Genomic DNA, 20356 nt, shown 5'->3' with positions numbered 1-20356 from the left:
TTACCTTACATGTTATTTATAGTACGTAATTTAACTATATTATTCGATAATCTCCAATTTTAATTAATTCTTTTCTATATGCATCAACTGATATATAGTAACTTGTCAACAAACATTAACTGTTATACACTAATAGTGGTTGGTAAAAAATAGTTTTAATATAATTTTAGACGTACGCTTTGAAAATATTGAAGAATGATTTTAGGTAATTTATACAAGAGCATGACTACTGGATGCTTATCCCGTGACCTAGTTTCTCTCTCTCTCTCTCTCTCTCTCTCTCTCTCTCTCTCTCTCTCTCTCTCTCTCTCTCTCTCTCTCTCTCCGCTTGTCCCGTGACCCAATTTCTTCTCGCGCTGGGTGCGTGTCCCATGACCTAGTTTCCTCTCACTCTGGGTACGTGATCCATGACCCAATTTGAAGCTCTCTCTCTCTCTCTCTCTCTCTCTCTCTCTCTCTCTCTCTCTCTCTCTCTCTCTCTCTCCTCTCTCTCTCTCTCTCTCAACTTTTCCCGTGACTTACCTCTCTTTCTCTTTCAATAGTGCTACTCTGCTATGCCTGAAAACGATGTTTTCTTTCTATTTTAATTGTTCATTATTTCTCATATCGTTCATTTATGTCCTTCCTTCCTTTCTTCTCTGGGCTATTTTTCCCTGTTGGAGCCCTTGGGCTTATAGAATCTTGCTTTTCAAACTAGGGTTGTAGCCTAGCTAGTAATAATAATAATAATAATAATAATAATAATAATAATAATAATAATAATAATAATGTCCTTGGGCATAAAGCATCTTGCTTTTCCAACTAGGGTTGTAGCTTAGCTAATAATAATAATAATAATAATAATAATAATAATAATAATAATAAGCCCTTGGGCATATAGCATCATGCTTTTTCAACTAGGGTTGTAACTTAGCTAGTAGTAGTAATAATAATAATAATAATAATAATAATAATAATAATAATAATAATAATAATAATAAGCAGCCCTTGAGCTAATAGCATCTTGCTTTTCCAACAAGGGTTGTAGCTTAGCTAATAATAATAATAATAATAATGATGATGATGATGAATAATTATAATTAATAATAATTGATAATAATAATAATGATATAATAATTATTAATAATCTTTTCAGGATACAGATGCTTCAAAGCTGTGATGTTCTTGACGGGATTCATCTTCGCATCGGTCGTCGTCTACCTAATATGCTTGAGCGAGGACCTCTTGCCCATGATGGGCAATGCAGGCGTGGCTTTGGGGGCCGGCGTCATGTTCGGCCTCATCACCATGCTTGTGCAGTATGTAGGCCTCTTTATGACGGGCCTACACACAGGTCTATTCTTAGGCATAGCGGGCATTGCTATAGCTTACAATTGGTAAGGAAAATTATTTTCTTTTCAGTTGTTTAAAAAAAAATTTATGTAAATTTAAATTTTTCTTATTACATTATTCCTGCGTTGGCTGTTTTTAGAAGTGAATATTTATTATAATTCCCAGTGAAGAACTCAACTTGCTTGGATCAAAAACATTTAATTTCAGGAACAACCGCTGAATTACCAAGGGGGCAATTACTGTACATTAACATTTTCTGCCTGGGCTGAATTTTTTTTTATTTTGATTAACTTTTCTTTCTCTGAGTTCCCTTTAGCTATACTGATTCCTTATATTGAAAGCTTGGGGAAAGTTTAGCTTCTTTAATTTACTTATTAGTGCTCCTTCCTAGCATGTGTTGAGATACATTGTCCAGTAGCTGTTTTTACCCGGTTAATTAACTTCACATTGCAGATATATTAACCAAACAGATGTAAGTGTTGGACTGCTATAGACACCAGTCTTCTGCCAATTATTCATTAGAGCTTAGCTTCCAAATGGAGTCTAGGGTAGAACAAGCATTGCAGAACAAAAAGCCATTTGTTCACAGCCTTGGGAAATGCATCAATCTAAATCAACATGAACATCAAAATTGTAGAGAATAATGCATGTTATGATTTCCCATGGGGGGTTAGAGAACGGTTTTCAGTAGCCTTTGTATTAGAATAGTTTACCTCCCTGCGATGCATAAAAAAGGGACGTAACATATATACAGACTAGCAAAAAAAAAATATATATATATATAAGCTACAGATAACTTGTCCCAACTTTTAAACTATATTAAGGATATAACACTGGAGTGTCATTGAAAATCCTGCAAGGCAAAGTATAAGGTTTCTGCTTTCTTTGTTCATTTTCATAGCTTCGTGAATGCTTTGTCAACAATGATATCTCCATACAGTACCGGTCTTGTTAATAGGTATTCATCTTGCCCTATACATAAGTATTTATAGTCCATTTCTTTTAGCGAGTCATATTTGCACCGACTCGCAACAGTGCCCTTTTAGCTCGGAAAAGTTTCCTGGTCGCTGATTGGTTAGAATTATCTTGTCCAACCACTCAGCGATCAGGAAACTTTTCCGAGCTAAAAGGGCACCACTGCGAGTCAGTGCAAATATGACTCACTAAAAGAAATGGACTATAGTTGTTGGTATTTCCTGGGCCTTCAACGTATTTATCTTTCAGGTGGGTACCAAGCAGTGTATGGCTAGTCGTGGGGATCCTCTTGGCCGCAGGGTTGTTATTGGCAATTCTCACCCTGTATTTCCAAAAGGGGCTAACCATTTTGGGGACAGCCATTAGTGGTGGAGCTATTATGTCTGCCACCCTCGACTACTTTATAGAGAAGGTAAATTATACAAGTTTCCCTCATTGTTATACATATTCATCTTGAGTTTATTCTATGAAAAGTCAACAGCATGAAGAAATTGGTATCATAATGTATTATAATCACGATTTCTCATTTAATACTTTCACGTTTTTTCCGAGATACACTTTGACGATTTAAATGTAATTTTCTTACATACTTCATTTATATATCCAGAAATACATAGATTTGTATCATTATGTTGGTGTATAAGTGTGACAAACAGACACAGGTTTTAACATAAGAGATACAACATGGATCCAATTAAACCTGCTTTCTTAAAGTAAGGGAGAAAAATTTCTCAATTACAATTTAGAAATTTTGTTTATATTTTTCTGTATCATTGAAAATATGTGTGCCTTTATATATCATGCATTTGGTCCATGGACAAGATCTACAGTTTATAGAATATATTTGATAGTTTTCAGTTAAAATTCACACCAATGAGTAGTCTTAGTTCAGCTTGCGTATTTCATAGTAATATGTAATTAATCTCATGGAAATTTCAGAATTTACTTATTTCTTAATGTTTCCAGTCTTATGGTTTACTAGGTTAGAATAATGCAACATTTCCATTTGAACATCATTTATTATATAATTCAGTTTCTCTAAAAAAAAGAAAGTTCCTATTCGACAAATTTTATTGTATCCTTACGAAGAAGAAATAAACTATTTATTACTAGTTTTTCTCAATAAGTAATGTTATTCAGGAAGTTTATCCTCCTAGCCAAACAAGTATTTCATATATACTGTATAATTTAGTTTTCCTATTATTTGGAAGTTTATCTTATACACAAAATATGTTATTTATATAGTCCAGTATTTCTTGGTAAACAACCTGTAACTAGAAAGTTTTATATCGGTTTAATAATTAGAAATGATTTTAAACACCAAATCATTTTTGTAATATCACCTTGTACTTACAGTTCCTGATGGTGCGTTGGTTTGAGGAGCGACTAAAGGCTGTGGAAAGTGATCCTCCTTGTTGGTTTTCTTGGATGATTCTTGGCGTTTGGCCTTTTATGGTGATTGTCGGAAGTCTAACTCAATGGAGGATTACTGGCAGAGGCATCTATCATCAGCAACGTATGTATCCTACCCAGGCATCTCCCTAAAATTAATGAAATGTTATTTAACGATTGTATTTTTAGCAAGACAATAATAGTGTCGTAGCCATACATTCTCAAGATAAATTTTCTCTTATGTACAAATGTTTTTTTTTCAGTGGTACCCTCCAAAAAGTCAAGGAGTGTCAACCTCCAGCGAATGAGGAGTCGAGAGGCCAGAGCTGAGATGCGGCAGAAGAAGTATAGATATCTTTATCAAGTTCGTACTGCTCATGGAGACATTATCAGCCAGGTGAATATGCCAGTGTCCGATCTCAGATATACCACTGTTAGCGAGGCTTAGCAGTGTCTGTCTGGCGGATACGTGGTGGTGGGACTAACTGGTGATTGTGCCATCTAGTGCAAATGTTCAGGTATGCATTGTTGTCCTCTCGTGTAAAACGTCATGTTTACTGCCTTCTGCCTCCTTCTCCAGTCTATGTGAACTTCCTTGATGCGGTACAGATCAACTTCCTTCTGTATTTGTGTGAGTTAAAATGCTCAGTTGGCTCTGAATAGAATCTGTATTCTATTCTAAATTGCTGCTGCTCTATCTTGGCTACTGTACTATGAATGCAATGCTTTTTTTTCTTTCTATATTGCTCTGCAAGTGTCGTTGATTGTTGAGTGACTGATGCAAGAACATCTTAAATAACACAGCTCTTGATTTATTGTCACTACTTTTATAATGATGATGTATTGTGCTTGATTTTAGGGAATGAAGAATGCACAGTTTTCTCAAGGGATGTTTTCTAAATAATATGCATCATGATAATTCTGGTACAAACTTGCAATTGAAATTTTTTTCTCTTAACTATTATCTGTGATGATTTTTAAAGATTCTTTGTTAAATTTGATGCATGTGGAGCTATTTTAATTGAATATAGGCAATTGTTACTCAGATTTACACAATATATTACTGTTTGTCGCTTGCCATTTCCAAGTTATTGAATAGAAATTAGTAGTGTATATAGAAGGGCATATTATTTCAAGTTTATGATTTCATAAGTGATACCTCTTTGTATTCATACAATATTCTACATAGATCAGATTGAATCACTACATTTGCTTTAGTATGGGGTATACTTTAATTTTTTCATAAATTCTCATGTTGCAGTTTGGAATTTGAATAAGCTTTTTTATACCATACAATGTCTTATGTCTTTAGGAAATTTAATAGTATGATTACTGGTACTTGCTGCAAGTTTGTTGAAATAATGAGTTGTTCCTACAAATATACAAACCCTCGCCCTTTAATAGGAGTTTGTTTTCAGTGTAGCTGGAACATGGCTGTTAAAATTTAACCTGGAATCCTCGCCAGCATTTGATATCCATTTTTTTTTTCAACTGCTAGATAGTACATAGGCACTTCCTTTGTCCCCAACTGGCTATTTTAATCTTTTGCTTCTATGTTCAGATAAATTAGTAGGCAGATTGTCGTGTGCGAGAGATATTATTAAGTAAGAAGTGAGGTTTTGCAGTTCCCAATAACTGTAACTGGCAATAGTTGTCTGTGTAACCTGCCAATATCCACATTGTTCCACCTGTTGCACAGCAGTATTTCTGTTTGCTGTTTATTCCTTCACAAGTGTGGCCTGGTGGAAGTTAATTCCATGGACATCGTTGTGCTCCATCGTAGGAAGGAGTCTCTGCTGCCGCCAATTGTGAGGGGGAGAGGTGCCGTCCTTCTTGTTAGTATCTTCCTGTCCCCAGAAAGGTGCTAAAAATGCATTGCCTGATTGAGATGTCTCTTTATAGAAATCCTGTGATCTCTTAACCTGTTGGAGCATCATCACCAATCTGGATGACACCTTAGAAGGTAAAATTCAAGTTTCTCCTTCTCCTCTGCCTTACCTTACTTCTACTACGAGAATCGTAGAGGATGTCAATGAAGAAGCCCAGGAAGGCTGATTGAAAGATGCAGACTCCTACCATTCTCTCCCCATTGGGAGACAGTGCTGTACCAAGAACACAATACTGGTTGGGTTGGATATTATTATTATTTTTTTTTTTTCCTGGACTGGTCTGAAGGCAGTTCCCATGAGAATCGGGAATCCACGCTGGACTGATTTTCTATACACTACCTTCTACATGCACCTGAGATCCACGTGCACAGGCTTTACTTACGACCTTTTACCTTACTGCCCCTAATGTGTACTTGTACAATAGACAAGCACGCTTAACAATTTCAGGCACATGGTTCCAACGTTCTACACATCTACGCACATAGGCTTTTGTACATTTTTTTTTTTTTTATACATACTGCCTTTCACATGTAAAGACATCAGAATTCCATGTGCATGGTCTCCACGTTCCTGATTAATACGCGTGCAGGCTATACTTATTGTCTTTTACATTCTGCCTTTCACGTGTACGCATGCATAAGAGAAGGTCTCCACAAGAGAAAGGAGCACAATCATCATCCACATACATATTCCATGAACAAGATTTTCTAAGCCCACAATGGTTCACACACACTTTTGTCTAGGCTCATGATCATCCATGAGCCTGATCACAACATGCCAAGAGTATACTGTACATGCATGTTCCAGATTACCTCTGGTGTCAATGGTTGAGCAGTCTTGGTGTGACCAGTCATTACGTAATTGGTCTTCTCTATTTCACCCAGCCTCTCTCACTAAGAACCTAGTACTGTACTTGCTTCTTCATCAGGAATAGGGTGCAAGCCCCCTTTCTTTTTCCTTCATAAGATTTTTGAAATCTTTCAGATAACCAACGGAAGATGTCTTCGTAAAAGTCCAAGAAGACTAATTGATAGGAGTCGCTTACATGTGACTTCTGCCTTTTCTCTCCCCATGGGAGAGACTGTAGTACCAAGAACGTTCCCCTTTTGGAAGGGATTCCTCTATGTTTACTCTTCGTTCGCGAGGTGAATTGGTACGCACTGGAAATGTTCATGAGTACAATATGTCTGTACAGGTGTGTGCACACTTACCTGTGAGTTTTTTCTTACAAGAACAATTATGCTTTGGAATATACAGTAGGGCTCTGTCCTCTTCCCCCTCTCTGGACATCTCTCTTTAATGATCTCTCTCCTTGTACGCAAGTTTGGTACGTACCAGGAGAAGCAGAACTTACTAAGATTGTACCCAGTTCTGAGCGGTATATAACACAAGTATTCACAAGTCTGTTAGCAGCACTTTGTCTCATATAAGACCAAGCTCTCGGACCCTCGATCAGGATAAAGGGTGCCTCCCTCTTTTCCCTTCTTCTTACAGTTCCCAATAGTAACCAGATCAGGACCGATGTAAACAATCATCGAGACACACATTGCATATGCGCTATCATCGGCAAGACTCCTCACATTAATAGGCCATCACACAACATGCTTATATGTTGATCAGTGCCACACTCTTAGATTTGCCTTTCAGGAACTGAAGTAACTAGTGCTTCACCAACTAGAAGGATTTTCCTGAGCTGCTATGCTTTCAGATGCAACACCACCTGCTTCTAAAAAAAAGGAAGAAACCACCTATGAAGACTGATCATTCAAAGTCTTAAAAGAATTTGTCCAACCTCATCACACATACACTTGACAGGACTGGTGCTAGACATCATCCTCTAACCAAACATGGGTGGTGGGTTGGTAAGAGTTACAGTGCTCTTGCCCCAGTCACAAGTACTTGGTCTCGTACGGAACAAAGTGCACACATCATCGGTCATGATGAAGGCTGCCAACATTTCCCTCCGCCTTCTGCATTTTCACCTGTAAAGATGAACCCACTGTGACCACTTCTCTTGGGTGAGATGAGTCCAAGTTTCATGACAAATTCCAATACATAAGTTTGAGAAGAGAAGCAGTGCTGTACCAAAACTGAACCACCCTTGAAAAGATGTTTTAGTACAAGTTTAAAGAGCTCAAGCTCCTCTGTTAGTGTTAGGTTCCATACAAGGCAAAGCACAATCATTGCCGTTGGGGACATTGGCAGCCACCTTACACCTTTCCTGCGCTTGAAAATTCCCATGGCACTTCAGTGATGTCAAGCAAAGAATTAGAGAACTCCCAGTGTGTGCCGAGAGTATTTCAACATAGGAGTACAGTCCTGATATGTTCTCCCTTCGGAAACAAGACAAGAACAGAATTAGTATTAGGATATTTCCTTACCAGAGAATACATTTCAGTACATAGTGAAGGGCTGCACACATACCTTCTTTCACTGCTCGGTGTTGTACGGAACTGAAAGTGAGTATTCTGTGCAGGAGGATAAGCTCGACCCTCCCTCCCTTCCCTCTTCATTAAGTTCCAGGGATGACAACTCAGCTCTGGCCTTTCATATCACCACCAGTCTTTATGTATTCCACCGCCACTTGAATGGTCCCTACAGAAACAATGTTCTACACACTATACAATCATGTATGTTTCTCAGTGACATTCGGGTTACAGAAATTTTGACATCGTAACATCATGACTGTCGATGTTTCCTTGTGGTTTTCTCTTCGTGTTTCATCTTAACAGGAACAATTTGATTACGTTCTCTCCCTTCAAGACATATTAAGTCGCGCCTATTCTCATCAATCTTGTTTCAAACGGAATCAGGCGATCGGAAACCACACAATCGGAATCACTTGCTTAGTGGTAAAGAAACTTCAATGTGAGATTCCCAGTCAATCGACTCAACCTCAACAAGAAACTTCCTGTGCATGTTCCCAATAGCAGGCCTAGCAGCGGTCCTAGAGGCCTGACAACACCTGTGGAACAGTGCTGCCATCTATGCTTTCTGCCTAATTTAAAGGATAATCAGCAGATGCTGACTACCATGAGTCTAAGAGTATCCATGGTGGCTCCCGAATGGCAACATGCCACCTGGTACCCAGACCTGCTGATGCTCCTAATCGAGGTACTGAGAGATCTACTCCAGTGACCCAACCTACTGTTCCTGTCTCACGAGTAGAGGTGCCACAATTAGGTAACATCCCTGTCATTTCATGGTTGGAGACTATACAGCATCTCTGAGCAAAAGGTTTTTCATGAAGCACTACACAGGAGCTATCTGGAAATCTCAGTAGCTCCTCTGCTAACATGTATCAGTCAAAGGGGGCCATCTTCATCAAACGGTGCTGAAGGGGTATTGTAATTGTAAGGTCAGTGGTTCTCTGCAGCTGATAGCAGATTTTCTTGTCTACTTTACCCAGGAGAATTTTCTCTCGGTCTCAGCTGTAAGAGGCTATTGCTTAGCCTTGAGCTGATCTTTAGACTGAATTACTTAAATCTTTCTTCTTCATAGGAGTTTTTATGCTCATGAGATGGTTCCTGCAGTTTTGTCCTCCGAGAGACTTGAATTACCTAGGTCAGATGTCACCTGAGTTTTACGGACTTTCAAACGTATCCCTTCAAACCTTAAAGGCATGCATCAGATAGAGAGTAGACTCTCAAAGACAGTATTCTTCCTTGCATTAGCCTCGAGAAGCATGTACGTGAACATCACGGCATTTAAAGCGGACGTAACCCGTCAGACCACAGCAACAAAACCTTTTTGTTTGTACTGAAAAAGTAGAGGCAAGGAAAAAAATATCTAAAGGAAAGCTTAGGAGATCATATAATCCTCCGACAAATAATTTAAAATAACCAGCTCAAGTGGGCGCTTACAAAGTCAGAGGGAATGGTTCTACATTAGCCGTCTAGAAGAATCTGTCAGTGAGTCAAGTGTTGAAGGCTGGATTCTGGATGTGACGGACAACCTTCTCGGCCCACTTTCTACAGAAGTATATCCGCTAGTCCTTGAATACGTTCTAATTGGGACCTGTTATATAGCTGCTCAGCAGGTTGTGTACCAAGCTTACCTCCTTCATAGGACAAGAAGCAGCTTGTTTAAGATAAGCCGTCGCCATGTAAGTCCAGGTTGAGAGGTAAGAAGGTCTAGTCCTTTTTTTCTTTCCGCTCTTGGGATGCAGTGGTTGAACCATTATTCGCTGGATCGAACGTTGATGTAGGTTAGCTTCCATACCGAGTAGTTTTTCTATTTGAGTAGATAAAGAATTATCTTCCCATCCTCCTTACGATGGGAAGCATGGACACAGATGTTGACAGCCCCATTACCATTTTTTCAACACACTTTTATGCATACTACCCTTTTAGGTAGAGATTCTTGAATGTCTGTCTGTCTGTCCTTGGACAGATGATGGGAGGTAGTCATGAGTTGACACTTTTGCCCTTCCTCAGATGGAAGTTTCCTTGATGGAAAGTTTTCAGACATCCTGGGATATTAGACCACCTAGCTTTGTTATAGCAACTTCCTCCTTCCTTAGAAAAGTCTCCTATTGAAGGATGAGGGTTTTGTACGTGCATAGGAACAAATCACAAAATTTTAAAGTAATTTGTATTTTTCCCAACTGCTCAGTTTGAGTTCTTTTTCGCCTAGAAGTCCTAGGGGAAAGTTAAAGTGGTTACTCAGTGTACTGACAAGGGGCAGGGCTTTCCCGCCACCTGCCAGTAACTACAGACACCTCATTAAATTATATTAGCCAAGTTCCAGCTATGCTGAAAACTCTCCCATTAAAGGACTTGGGGTTTATATAGTTAGGAAAAATAAAAATTACTTGGAATTTTTTTTTTTTTTTCAAAAAATTTGAACATGAAAGTAAAGAGTTCAGGTTTAATGCAGGTTTAATGCTAACAATGCTCATACAATTCATGCATTAACTTTAAATATTACTGTTGCAAAAGTATTTATTTAGTAGTTAAAATTATGAATATATAGATTTTGCAAATTTCATATACAAGTTTTAATTCTGAGCAAAATTTATCAAACTGAAAGAATTGATACAGATTGATATTATAGGTTATTTCGAAGATTTTTTTTGTTTAGCAAAAGGTCAGTTAATAGTTTGAAAAAATAATTCCAATAGCAAAACAAGGTGCTCTTGCCTCAAATAAATACTAAAACAGAAGTTAAAGGTTTTGAAAACTTTGAGACTCATAAATATTATGGTGAAAGCATTTTTATGTGGAACCCATCATACCAATAAAATACTCAGGCATGAAATTTCTTAGGATATCTTTGGTGGACAACATACTATAATGGTAACTACTCAAGAGGGAAATGAAAAAAAAAAAAAAAAAAAAAAAACGACCATGTTTTAATGAAGGAATTTGATTCAAATTTCCCCTTGGAATGGTTTACTGTATACCCCAACATCTCATCATTATTTTAGCTTTGATTTTGACATCAAGTACTTACTCATCTACTTACAATATCAATCACATTCAAGTGGATAAAAATACCAATGGTTCATGACAGGCTGATCCCTAAAATCTACGTTTTACAATGGGAACCTCGGCTATATTTTATGCTAGACTATAAATTTATCAGAAGGAAAAATCATTCAAAATTAAATATAAAACTAAAGTATGCAATTATCAAATAATATATCATAAACAATCTACCAGTTTTGAGTATACAATACTAGCAACAACAAATTTTCAAAAAGACCTCTTGCTTAGTATAGTTATTCCATTTTGGGAGCTAGTTTCTAAATTCCTTTACTTCCCATCTAGTTATATATTCAATTATCTACAGCAATGAGTTGATTGATACAAAAATATGAGAATGTTTGAAAAAGTTTTATGCTTTGTACATGCAAACGATTTCCTTAAATTTAGGTTTACCTCCCTTTCTTACAGTTGAACAGAGGCATTTCCTTCATATTAAGGGCAACAGGTAAGAAACAAGGGCGCAAATTATTCCAAGGAGTTTGAATCTTTTTTCGTTAATTGTATAGATGTAATAAAAAATACAATCCCAGAGTGTAGAGCTAAGGCAATGGTTTGTTTAAAGATTTTTTTAAATTCGCATTTATGTATTCTACCTGTATTCCTAAATATTATCCATCATTTAGTTTTAAGTCTAGTTTTCCCTTTAAAGGGATAATCTGAAAAGAGTTCTCTTTTATGTCTTTTGGATTTTCTACATTATTCTCATCTGGCCTAAATATTCTTTTATACCCTTTCTCCATGAACTTTTAGCCCCACTTGCAGATCTATCCTTATTACCTCTTATAAGCACAAGCCTACCACTACAACACGGTGCTCATCTTTCCTGACTTTGTTTTTTTATATATAAATTTCAGGTATTAAAAAAAATATATGATTCCTTTTATATTTTGTAGTTTTTAAGACCATTATTGGTACCATATTTTACACCTAATACAATTTCGACACAATTTTGCGTTACCTATGCACCTCTTCTACCACATCTGCATAACCTACCCCACCCCCCACCCCCTAAATTGAACTCTTCCTCTATACAGTATATACTGTCATCAGTCTATAGCAACTCACAGGGATCTTTCTTTTTTTCATGCTTTTATACCTTCCCCCATTGAAATGTATAACAAGGAAAGACTGCTGAACTTCGATTGACACAATATTTACATCTTTCTTTCATGTTACTTGCCACAAACTTTTTATTCTACATGTAACAGCATTAATTTGATGAATATTTCAGGTACCAAGCATTTGTAATACCAGTATAGTAGTTTAACCTTTGTATTCTTCTGAAGATTCACAAACATATAATCTATTCCTTTTGTCAGGCACATCTTTATATATCTCATTATGAAGATTACCTTTGTTGTTATTTCTATAAAAAAGCCAAACTTACAGTTGATTTGAATAATTTTTTTCCCAGCTTTTTGCCTGCATCTTCAACAATATTTTCACGTTTCACAAGTCTTATATCTCGCTTGTTTTATTACTGTATGCATCCCTTTTTTCTAATTCAGTAAAGTATGTATTTTTTTTTTTACTTTTCTGGGTCCATCTCTTTATATTCTGGCCTGCTCATCTATGCTAATAAGGTCTTCAGCTTCTTTGACACAATCCTTCTTTATCCATCATGGTCTTGGAACTCATCACTTTTCAAGGAGTCTCTTAACCTCTTCAAACACATTATCTTTTCATTATTAAAAAAAAAATATAGCTTCCATTTTTTGCACATAGTCGAATACATATGACTGATTGCACATAGTACTGTGGAATACATATAACTTTGAGGAAACCTCACTCTTGAATCATGGTATTCCATGACCATGTAGATTTTCCATCCAGAAACCTTTAATTATTGTACTGTTTTGTATAATGGAAGCTTATTTACTTTGTTATATCTATGCAAATAATATTTATGCATAGAATGTATTTTAATACATATTCAATTACAGTAGTACCTCGGTTTATGAGTTTAATTCGTTCTGTGAGTGAGTTCACTACTTAAAATGCTCATATCTTAAAAAAATATTTTCCATAAGAAATAAAGGAAATTCACTAGATTCTTTATCTTACACATATACTCTGATTTTTAAAGGTTTGGAACAGTAATTATTGTTAAAATTTTAATACCTAATATCAGAAATTAATACAAATCAGTAATTCACAATAAAAAAAAAATAAAATAAACAGTATTGCCGAATTAACTTGCAATTTAACGTTGGTGAGAGTTGTGGCTTGCTGGTGTGAGGGAGATGAGAGAGGAGGAGGAGGAGGGGATAAGTGCTTGAAGGGATTATCTCCCTCCACAAGAACTTTCGGTAAAATATTGCGAGTTCTCTCTCTTGAACAACGTTCATTATCACTAACTGAATAACTTCAATTTATGCTTTCTGGACAATTAGTTGTCTATTTTTATGGTCTTACGTTCAACTTTCACAAGGAACCTATCTAGAGACCACTGCTTTTGCCTTTTTTTTAAAATGGCAGACATCACATTGTTTGTAAATAGATTCGCTGTTCTCCATTTTGAAACCTTATCTGGGCGATGTGTTTCTACAATATTTGCAGGGGTTCGTATATTTGTATCATTTTTCTAATTTCACTTGGAGTGAGTGGTTTGTCACTCTATCCCTCCTCCTCAGATAACCCCCAAAATCTCTTGTTGCTGCTCCTTATGCAATTCCAACAGCTTGAGGGTCATCGGCTGCTTGCTATGTTCTCAAGAAATTCATTAATGTCATTCTTGTCCACCTCCAACCCCGTTGTTTCTCCCAGGGACAAAATTTCATTGTCGGCTGCTTCCTGCCTGACTTTGAATCCCGTAATATCTTGCTCAAGAGTGCATTCAGGCAGTTTCTTCCTAGCAGAATTGAGGGTTCTGTTGGTGACCCCTTCCAGAGCTTTGTCAATCATTTTGAGACAGTTGACAATATGAAAATGTTCTTTCCAAAACTCTAGGAGGGTGAGGTTGCCCCCTTCGATTACCTCAAAGCATCGCTAGAATATTGCTTTTGTGTAAAGGTTCTCGAAATTTGAGATCACTTGCTGATCTATGGGTTAGAGTATTGGTGTAGTATTGGGTGGCAGGAACTTTATTTTGATAAATTTGAATTCCTCCATTAGCTGAGGATGGACATGAGCATTTTCCAAAAGTGAGAAGGCTTGGAGTGGGATGTTCTTCTCCAAAATGTACTTTTTGTCATCAAGAACAAAAATCTCATTGATCCATTAACAAAATGTTGGTCAACCACATGCTGTTCAGTTCCTTCTTCTGCACCTTGCACTTCTTGAAGGCTTGTGAATTCTCCGATTAATTCACCTGGAGCAGTTCAATTTTTTAATCCCCGCTGGCGATAGCCCAAAACAGGGTTAGACAGTCTTTCCTGAACTTGTGACCAGAAAGTCCCTTTTCTTGTGCTGTAATAAAGGTCTACCTGGGAGTTTTCTTCCAAAAAAGATGGGCTTGTCACAGTTAAATACTGTACTTGCTGCAGTATATGAGACTCAAAATCCACAAGCCTTTTAAATTCAGTAACGAAATGCCTCTTTTGCCATAACACTGAATCACGCTACCTCACCGTGTCACTCAACACTATACAGTAGATACCAGTTCCCCTCTTAAAATTCTCAAACCACTCGCAGCTCACCTTCAATGTTTCTTTTTCTGCTAACATACTTGGCTTGTGGTCAGCATACAATAACTGCTATTAATGTTTTCAGTAATTGTATCACCTGCTAACTGCTGCTTATTGATCCAGATAAGTAGCAACGTCTCAACTTCATCAAGAACGTGTGATTGTTGTTTCATCAATGACAGTATCCCTTTCTCAACATCGGTTGATTTGGTTCTATAACACAGCACCTCTTGCATCCCTTCAGATATGTCACATATGCGGAAAATTGTTCTCTGTGAATACATGGGAGAAAATTTAAGCATGAAGGTTCTCGGTCAGTAAGAAGGAAGGAGAGTTATTCAGATTCTCTACTCTCTGATACAGTATAGCCTAGCAGTGCTGATCGAAGATATGACTTTGGCCTTAGACTCTTAAGTAGTGGAAATCGTGGGCTATAGGGCCACTGTGGCGTCACTAGCACCGGTATCACCAAAAATTGTGGCGTCACTAGCACCGGTATCCCCAAAAATTGTGGCGTCGCTAGCACCGGTATCCCCAAAAATTGTGGCGTCGCTAGCACCGGTATCCCAAAAAATTGTGGCGTTACTAGCACCGGTATCCCCAAAAATTGTGGCGTCACTAGCACCGGTATCCCCAAAAATTCTAGAGCGATTTTCAAAACCTTCAAAATGGTACTTGGAGGGAACATAAATCGATATCTATTCGTTCCAGTCCAATGTAGGGCATTTCTTACCAGTGCCTGGGGATCCACATTCAGAGCTACATGAAGCATTAGTTTGTGATTCTCTTTTGTTGTGAGCAAGTCCACTTGTAGATACTATACAATCTCGAGAATCTGGAACCAATCCAATGACCTTTGCATGTCCAAGATCATGTGTCTGAACATGAAGTCCGCTAACACGTTGAGGGAGCCTGAAAGGTGACTCGGAAAGAGGAATAGGTCTTTCTCCCAAAGTAGCTTCATAATTAGGAGAATTATCGCATAGGGAATTCTCGAGCAGGATCCTCCCCTCCTAAGACAACAGACTGCTGCCTAGTTGTCTACGAAAATTCCCTCTCAGATTGATCTTCAATGTTAGGAAAACTGCCATAATATTTAAAACACACGTAAAATGCTGCAGATTACAAGGATTATTTCCCGAACAGATAGGTCTCCTGTTAGTGACTTCCTAGTTTAATTTAGATACATCTTTATGAAGGATCATGGATACTGGGGAAGTGTCCAACAAGAGGGACTTTGGCGAGGTCTAAGAGCTGAGGATTCTTTTGCAACGACCAGGAAACTAAGATCGCTTGTCTCGACATCTACTCCGAACCGCTCTCCTCCATATCTAGTTGAGGTCTTTATAACTGGGTTGACTATTGATGGGAAGTAAAGGAGGTCCAAGGACTTCTCCAACTTGTGCCTAGAGTAAATAAATGACCCTGTTAAGGATTCTTTTACGAGATGTCGTTAGGAGGCTAAATTTAGCTTTTGACATATTCCAGTTCAGGCCTAGCTACTGGAATATCCTTTCTGGAACTAATATTATTTTCTTTTAAATTGACCAAGAAGCCTAGGCCCTGAAAAACTTGTAGGACCCATCTGTATATAAGAGTCCTAGCTCTCGTGTCTTTACCAAAATTAGCTAGTCATCCAAGTAGGCATTGATCTGAACTTGGAAAGAAGTTTGATCACTGCCTTTGCCAGCTTAGTAAACACACTTGAAGCTATACCGAGGCCAAAGGGTAGCGCGTGAACTGCGTGGGTGGCATGTGGGTACGATGGGACTGATTTATGCGCATTGCATACGAGTCGCATTAGTATTTGTACACAAAATAAGACTATACAGGACAAAATTTTTGCTCACAGAACGATGCAATTCTTGTATCTAGATTTGCTTGTATTCAAGTTCATTTGTAAGCCGAGATACTATTGTTTTGAGATAAGAAATTATTATTTAATATAATTAAGGAGGTTTTTGAACTTTTATTCTGTCAAGTTATTAAAATCCCTGCTATGATTTTAATTTTTTATTTTCCCTAAAAATTAAAAAAAATATTCAATAAAACATTCCTTCATTTACATGTATGCATTATAGTTTTAGATCTTGTTCTTCATTGTATTACAGTTTTAAATTATTTATTTTTTAAACTCATAAAGCCCTTGGCAAGACATCCATTTGAGAAAGCTTGTGACTGAATTTTATTAATGTATTATCTAGAGCTGAGTGAATGAGGTGTTTTTGAGAGTTTGCATGAGTCTTTGTGAAGCTACGGATAGATTTACTTCTCTTATCATAGAACTTCGAAGGTAGCTCCTTTGTTATATGTTTTTTGCAACAGAGCCAGACGCAAGTTAGGAACTTTATCCAACAGCCTCTTTGCTATCTTGTGACGATTGTAGATGTTTTCGGTTCTGTAACTTTAATTTGTTACGTTCCTTCTGACGTTCTTTGTCTTCTTTATCTGTGTTTTTCCATTGTGTCTTTGTGTACCGCAAGTTATTTCTATGGAGTCTGGAAGCTGAAACCTGGATAATCAGATTTGTAATTCAGGAGATTGATGATAAAGAGATAAGTAGGTAAATCGAGGTAAGATTTCTTATCTTGTTCAAGCTTCAGATAATACATATTAGAGATGACTAGCTTTCTCCTCTTCAATTAAATGTACATGACTTTTATATACTCTCACTCTTGTTATCGACACAAGAGAAATAAAATTGCTGTGTACTAATTAACACTCGATACACAATTCAGTCTGTGCAAAATTTTGAAAAAAAAACATACAGGAATCTAACAGGCATGAAATGTTATGTATTCATAGTAAAGTTTGAAAAATTGCATGTCAACATATAGTGAATATGTTCTTTACTCTCCATTGATAAACTGTGCCCTTTCTATCAGTGTATTGGTAAACTTTCCCTCACACCAATGACTAACATGCTTATTTCTTCAAATGACTTGACTTTCCCTCTTTTGTAAGATTAAATTTAGCATCGTAAGTGTCAATTTATAAAAATCGAATTGGATATCTGCATTGAAGGCTATTTTGACTAATGAAAAAAGCTCCCGAGAGTGCTTTAAGATCTGTAATATTTTAATTTTATTACTAATTAGTATCCCCACATCGTCAAAACTGACTATAATATAAAGTAGCATCTTAAAGATAGCAAGTCCTAATCAGAGAGATATAATGTCCCATCCCAAAGCTGGTACCAAGGTACCTGGGCCCATGCTTTGAGAGACTGCCCTAAGGTTGGATGGTACAAAGTCAAAATTATTTACATTAGAGATTAGAAACATAGAGATATAATGTCCCATCGCAAAGCTGAAACCAAGGTACCTGTACTGTATTCTGTATATATACTTGTGGGACAATGCTTTGAGAGACTTCCCCTAGGCTGGATGATACCAAGTCAAAATTATTTACATTAGAGATTAGAAACAACTTATGGTGTGCAGTAGTCTTATTTAATGGATCTTGGTAGTGCATTTTACTAACATACAGGAAACAGCTTTTAGCTTGTAATAGAAAGTATTCAATGAGCAAACATAATGTATAATATTTTTTATGTGCTCTTGGTTATCAGAAATTTTATCTGATTGGTATTCAACTTAAGTACAGTATCTTAAATTAATGATAGAAATTTCTTAACTTTACAAATAAGAAAACGCAAAAGTTCTCTACAGTACTTTTAAAAAATAACCAAGAAACATTTTATTTCTCTTGCATCGACACAAATTGCCTAGTTAATAGCCGTTTTACTAACTTTCATACCCGAGAGTCCTTAGATTTACTGGTTTTCATGTACTGTAGTTTGTGGAAAAATAGCCTTAAATTTTTTTTACAGTACTTATGAAGTAATTTTTTAAAAAAGTACAGTAATCAGGATCATTGATTCATAAATATTTTAAAATAATGGCCTTTTTAATTTAAATAAGTTGATTTTCATCCACAACAATAGATTATTAGCCTTCGGTTTTATGAGAAATATGTGATGGATTTTGCAAATTTTAAGGAATTCTTATTTATTTTCCCTTAGGAATATATCCAAAGCCTGCAGAGGAAGGCCTATCCAACTGGCGACAATGGAACTCTTCAGTCGGATTCAACTCACACTACGATGTTACCTCCAGAACAGTCCCAGCTTGCACCACTCACTGAAAGTGAGGACGAGACTGGGGAATCACAGCCTCCCCCTACACCACCCGAAGCACCAAGGCTTACTCGCGTTACTATGCATTAGCTTTGGGCTGAAAAAAATATTTTATCAAAAAGACACTTCCATTATGTAACTAAATATAATTTTTGTTACCGCTGTTGCCATGTACTGTGTATGTGAATGAAATACTATTGCCTTCTCTGTATAAAGTAAAAGATGCTTTCTATTTACAATAAAGTGCGCGTGTAAAAAAATAATAAGTGAGGAGGCTTGTTGTAATTCAGATCTTCTTGTGATACTCAATAGGAAAGTGTGCGTTTGTGTGTGTGTGGGCATATATCCATTAACCCAAGTAGTGTTGTCTTTTCTTGGCCCACTGAAGCAAAACTTCAAAATGTGGATACCAGGGATATTGTAGTGTTAGGAAAAGAAACATTTGAGAGGAAAAACCTAAAGTAGGTGTACTGTGTAGCATATTTTATGCAAGAACAGTCATAAAGACAGTGTTTTGAGTTGCTGAAAATAAATCCCTTGATATGTGTGATAGGAAAATAGTGGTGGAACAGAGGATGGACGCTAGGATTAAACATTTTTTGTTCTGTAGTGCTGGCTCTTAACGCCTTTACTACTTACTGCAAAAAGCCTGCAGATGTAGCTATGCAGTATAAAGTGATTGTTCTACAAAGCCAGTTAAAATACTGTACATCACAGTCTTTAAGCATTCCAAAGGGTAGTAAGAATGTACGAGTACAGTTTTGTATATTTGGAACAGCTCAAAGATTTGCAAAACCAAAAAAAGGTTCCCTTTTTCTTGTTTAGAAGAAAACTCCTGGCTCAAGCTATATCGGTATAGCACTGCCTCTGGAAAGCTCAATCAACCATGAAAGAAAAGTGTACGCAGCACAAGTATGCCACATGTCTTTCTGTCATAGTAATAGAAATAGGATTGTTATTAATGCAGTTGTAAAGAATGTTTGATGAATCTCGGATGGCATTAGCTATGGCTTTAAATTACTTTTTTTGTTTTTTGATAACGTATAACAGTACTTCCTTTGTGAGTGTTCATTGTAATTATTTAAGGTATTTTAATGTTTTGATAAAGTTCTTATAAGTAGCAGTGTACAGTATATATTTTCCAGTTGAGTAACCCAGTGGGATTTTACACCAGATTTTTCAATTTTTTTTTTCTCCCCATATGTCTTAGTATTAATACTACAGTGGAACCTCTACATACGAATTTAATCCGTTCCAGAACCAACTTCGGATGTAGAAATTGATCGGATGTCGAAACGAATTTTCCCATAAGAATACATTGAAATAGGATTAATCCGTGGTTGAGCCCAAAAACCTATGATAACTTCTTAATAAACTACTACACATAATTTTCCCATGAGAATAATGAACACTAAATTAGATAATAGACATGTAAATAAGAAGAATAGACATGTAAATAAGAAGAATTAGCAAAAAATGATAAATAAGAAACGGGTTTTTAGCGTCACTTTACCT

The 20356-nt window shown here is 36.8% G+C and overlaps 1 protein-coding gene across 1 annotated transcript; it reads left to right on the top strand.

Moving 5' to 3' along the window:
• Positions 1 to 1135: 1135 nt before the first annotated feature.
• Positions 1136 to 19964, top strand: LOC137637360 (transmembrane protein 198; the record flags this gene model as incomplete). The annotated part of the gene is made up of 5 exons (XM_068369586.1): positions 1136 to 1376; positions 2557 to 2719; positions 3664 to 3823; positions 3963 to 4096; positions 18728 to 19964. Coding segments are annotated over 5 exons (902 nt in total), but the record flags the coding sequence as incomplete, so codon positions are not given.
• Between the last annotated feature and the right edge of the window lie 392 nt (positions 19965 to 20356).

This window comes from Palaemon carinicauda, unplaced genomic scaffold, assembly GCF_036898095.1.
Source record: "Palaemon carinicauda isolate YSFRI2023 unplaced genomic scaffold, ASM3689809v2 scaffold686, whole genome shotgun sequence".
Lineage (NCBI taxonomy): Eukaryota > Metazoa > Arthropoda > Malacostraca > Decapoda > Palaemonidae > Palaemon > Palaemon carinicauda.
The sequence above is the reverse complement of the archived record's forward strand: the minus strand, read 5'-3'. Positions and strand labels throughout refer to the sequence as shown.